This window comes from Anoplophora glabripennis, unplaced genomic scaffold (assembly GCF_000390285.2).
Source record: "Anoplophora glabripennis isolate ALB-LARVAE unplaced genomic scaffold, Agla_2.0 scaffold1571, whole genome shotgun sequence".
Taxonomy (NCBI): domain Eukaryota; kingdom Metazoa; phylum Arthropoda; class Insecta; order Coleoptera; family Cerambycidae; genus Anoplophora; species Anoplophora glabripennis.
In genome coordinates, this window is record NW_019417646.1 from 49444 (window position 1) to 54530 (window position 5087).

General features: G+C 43.0%; 1 protein-coding gene across 1 annotated transcript; it reads left to right on the forward strand.

Annotated features, from left to right (window-relative positions):
• Positions 1-2523: 2523 nt before the first annotated feature.
• LOC108915049 lies at positions 2524-2991 on the forward strand. The gene has a single exon (XM_018720997.1). It carries the CDS (start codon positions 2524-2526, stop codon positions 2989-2991), a length of 468 nt encoding a protein of 155 aa, XP_018576513.1.
• The last annotated feature ends 2096 nt before the right edge of the window (positions 2992-5087 follow it).

Genomic DNA, 5087 nt, shown 5'->3' on the forward strand with positions numbered 1-5087 from the left:
TCATCCATGTCATTTTCAGTTAATTATTGCAGCAGTTAATAAGATGGCGCAATATAATCCAGAGACCGACATTTACGAATCACCAACGCTAGCAATCAATTTTGGAACTCTGATCAAAAAGTGCTGTGACTTAGCATATGTTGATTTGCTTCAAAAGAAAAACACAAATGAACACAGGAAAGACTTGAAGATTTTAAAGAGACTTATAGAGTCTCAATGGGCAGATGAAGTTTCGGCACAGGCAGGTACGAATTTAAATCAAAATAAATGGAACCAAGAAGAGTTATTGCCACTTACCAGTGATTTAAAAAAACTTAATATATATCTACAAAAAACTTCAGAGGAAGCATTCAATAATTTGAAAATTAACGAAAATGATGCATTTGCCTATAATACTTTGAAAGAAGTGTTATACGCTCAGATCATTTTTCTCAATAGGAGACAGCCGGCAGAAGTTGCTCAATTAAAAGTACAAACATTTAAGTCGATTAATCTAGAAAATGAGTACACCAATGAATTCGAAAATTGTCTAACTGAGACAGAAAGAATATTACTCAGCACGTATAGCCGCTTCGTTATTAGGGGAAAACGTGGAAGGGGCGTTCCAGTCCTACTATCACCTGAAATGAAAAAACATTTTGATTACATTATAGAAATACGAAGTAAATTTGTAGCTGATAATGATTTTGTGTTCCATACAAGTGGTCAAGGCTTTATTGACGGAACCAAAGTTCTTCATAAATATGTTAATAAATGCGGAGTGGAGAGACCCGGTAGTATAACAGCCACAAGACTCCGAAAACATCTGGCTACAATTACGCAGCTTCTCCAATTTTCAAATAATGATATGGAGCAGTTAAGCAAATTTATGGGACATATTTTAAAAACCCACTGTGATGTTTATAGAATGTCTGACAAAATCTATCAAACAGCAAAAGTCTCTAAACTCTTGCTGTTAATGATGGAGGGAGGAGCTGACCAATTCAGGGGAAAAACATTGGATGAGATTCAAATCGACCTGAACCCTATTTATGATAATGAAACCATAACAGAAAAAATAGATTTGGACCCAATTGATCGAAACGACTTAGATGCTAAACGCGAAGAGACGCCAATTGCAAACCATACAATCCAGAAATCATTAAAAGTTCACAAATTTAAATCTAAGAAACTAATACCAGACAATAGACAAACATGGAGTGCTACACAAAAGAAAATGGTAGCGGAACATTTTTCCCAACATATAAAAGAAAAGAAATCTCCGAAACAATATGAAGTTGTCGAGTTTGTGAATCTTTATCCTAAAATATTCGAGAACAAGAAGTGGACGTCAATTAAAGCCATGGTTTACAACATGTACACAGGGAAGTTGAAATATAACTAAACAAAAATTCATTTACAAACGTGCTGGAGGGGCTGGAAGCTTCAGTGTGTGGCTCTGTCTCTGAAATAGGTTCCACAAGTACCAGATACACTTGAATACAACACTCGTATTTCTAACATTCATCGAGATGATTAAAACTCGAATTTTAATCATCGCCAGATGATGACAACTTGATCGTCGAAACGTGCCGTTAATATTCGAGTGTTGTATTCAAGTGTAGTTGGTGTCTGCAGAATCTATTTCAGAGTCAAAACGTTTCTGATTTGAAAAGTTATAATCGATCAATCTCAATAAAAATTTAAATGTGTGACCTTAATGTGTTTCTTTTTTTTATCTGGGTATTTATTACAACTACTCTTCTGATGTAATACATAAAAAATTGTTAAAGTAAACTTGGCAGCGTTGCACTGGCTGAGTTTTGTAAGCAACTTCTGATAAAATTGTATATTTTGGCTTGAAATGGTATGGAAAATATAATGGTCTAGAATTGTATCATTTGAGTGTAAAATTTCATGATATACACCTTCTAAATAACCAAACATTTCGCTGTATATAAGAGATTTTAGACTTCAAGGCACCATTTTGATATTTTGAATCGAACCCTCTCTCTTATATCTATGAGATTTCTGCATGGTTCGGAATTGTACGATATTCCAGATGGTTCGGAAATGGTAGAAGGATATATATATATAACCGATGGTTGCGATTAAGTTTCTGCAAATTAACGTTGACAGGATGAGGGCGGCTCAGGATCTTTTGAGGCAAGTAGCCGGGGAAGAAGGGGTGGACCTGTTTATTATTGCAGAGCCGAACAAGAGGATGACCAGAAATAAAGGATAGTATGTGGATAAAGATATGGAAGTTTGTATCATTAGGGCTCAAGCACGCATCGTAATCACGAAGTGGGGACAGGGGAAGGGGTTTGTTTGGGTGTATATGCCCAGTATTGGATATGTATACGCCTGCTATATCTCCCCAAATTCAGGACTGGATGTATTCGAACGCTATGTGTATGGTCTTAACCGGGACCTGAGCGACAAGGGAGATCGAATACTGATAGCTGGAGATTTTAATGCGAAGTCGGCTATGTGGGGGTCCTCCTATGAGGATAACAGGGGAGGGTCCTGTCGGAATTTATCATGGAACGGGAGCTGGCGGTACAGAATAGAGGTACCTTCGTGAGAGGAATGTCGGAGTCTATAATTGACGTTACGCTGGCGACAGCGGAGATGGCACGCAGGGTGGAAGGCTGGAAGGAGCTGGACGAAGAGACACTTAGTTTGCATAAGTATATTTCTTTTGAGATACGGTGGCAAACGAATAGTTGCTGGGAGACCCGGAATAAAGGGAAAATTGACTTGGTGGAGGCTGAAAGAAAAATGCGAGAATACGAGGAGGATTGGCAAAATTTGGAGCAATGTACGGCACGTTTGCAGCAGATAAAGAGGACTTCAATGGTACGGAGAACCTCGAATTTAGGGTCCATGTACTGGTGGACTGACGAGCTGGCAGTACTCAGGGCTAGGATGATGGAGAATAGGAGACGTATGACGAGGCTACGTAGATCGAGGAGGCCGGTGGAAGAGAGGGAACTTGTCGAGACGTAATATAGGGAGGCTAGGAAGCGTTTCAAGAAGGCAATACTAAAAGAAAAGGAGAAATGTTGGCCACAATTGTTAGAAAATGTGGAGCAGGATGTCTGGGGGGACGGGTATAAGATTGCCAAAAACTCTCTGGGCGTTAGGTACCCACAGACTGAGAAAACAGTGGAGGAACAGATGAAAATTGCGAGGGCTTTATTTCCGATACAACAGACAGTAGCGGCAGTGCGGGTTCCCCCACAGGGGATTGTGGTCCCTATCTCTGAAGAGGAAATTAGGTGTGCCGCGAGTAAACTGAGAGGGGGGAAAGCGGCGGGACCTGATGGTATTCCCCCAGAGCTGGTGAAGCTTGTTACAACCTAGACGGAGGAGACCCGCAAGATCATAAATGATTTGTACGAGGCAGGGAAGAGAATGGAAGGCCTCGTTGGTGTTATGCAAGAAGCCGGGTAAGAAGGGGGAGAATGCAGCTGATTTCAGAACAATCTGCCTGACAAATATACTGGCTAAGCTTATGGAGCACGTGCTTCTAGGGAGATTGAAGGAGTTGGATAGGGTCGGCGGTTTAAATGACAACCAGTATGGTTTCAGGGCGGGCAGGTCCACACTTGGGGCGGTCGACAAGGTGCTCGGACTGATAAGGCAAGCGGAGAGGAGCGGTGAATGGTGCGCAGTGATGTTGTTGGATGTCCAAAACGCCTTCAATTCAGTGAGCTGGAGCGATATCGTAAACAAGCTTATCCAGAAAGGAGTAAATGGTCATCTAGTTAAGCTGGCTGCGGAGTTTTTGAGCGATCGACGGGTGATGGTGGGGCGCACGCGAGAAATAGAAACTTGCATGGGTCCCTTACCGGGGTCTGTGTTAGGCCCCACCTTGTGGAACATCCTGTATGACGATCTGCTCGAGAGGCAGACGGAAGAGAAGGTGGATGTCATAGCTTACGTAGATGACATAGCTCTGGTGGTCAGGGATAAGAAGCTAAATGAGCTGAGGCTAAAGGTCAATAGGCAGCTACTAGGGATAGATACTTGGATGAGGCAGCACCAGCTGTCATTGGCATTAGAGAAAACCGAGGCCATGGTACTGTCAGGTATGAGGAGACCCGGGGAGATATACTTCAGTCTGGGTAATCAAGTTATCCAGACTGGTAAACAAGTTAAGTATCTGGGAGTGATCATCGATCGGAGTCTAAGCTTCGGCCAGCATATATATAGTAGGTGTGCACAGCGGAGCGCGCTGTAACGGCACTAACAAGACTTATGCCGAACATCGGAGGCCCCAAAGATAAGAAAAGAAAGTTGTTGGGGGAGGTAGGAAACTCAATTATCTTATATGCAAGCCCAATATGGGTGCGTGGGCTGGCCATCACGAGAAACAGGGAAGAAATACTAAGCACGCAACGGAAAATGGCGCTGAGGGTAGCACGGGCTTATAGAACGGTCCTGCACTGGTGATAGCAGGGGTGATACCTATCGATCTCCTAGCAAACTGGTAGCAAAAAAGAGGGCTAGGGAAGTTACGTATCAGGCATGACAAGAGACGTGGTAACCACAAAGGGCAGATGGACCCTGGGTCTGATCCCAAGGGTGAGAGAGTGGGCGGAAAGGCAGCACGGCGATAATAATTACCACCTGACACAGATTCTATCAGGACACGGGAACTTTATGGCTTACTTAGCTGGGATAGGCAAGACAGGGTCGGACCTGTGTATCTACTGTGAAGTAACTATAGATACAGCGGAGCACACGTTAATACACTGCGGCAGATGGGAAAGTGACAGGTCCCTACTGGAAAGGACAACGGGAAGGAAATTGGAAGTGGAAAATTTCATGGTAAGCCTACTCGCAAGTAAAGCAGATTGGGAAGTTATTAACAGGATAATTATCAGTCGTGACTTGCAAAGAATCGGATTTCCGTAAAAGGGTTACTAGCAGGGGTAAGGTCGTTATTAGACAAGGCAGATTGACGCAAACCGTGAGGTGTTTCCGGTCTGCGAAGGGGCGAGATGGAGGGGTTTTAGCCGGTAGGAGTCCGACACTACCTGAGGCGATAGACACTAAGCCCAGGTGTTCATGATGAATTTCCCCTCTGAAAAAAAAAA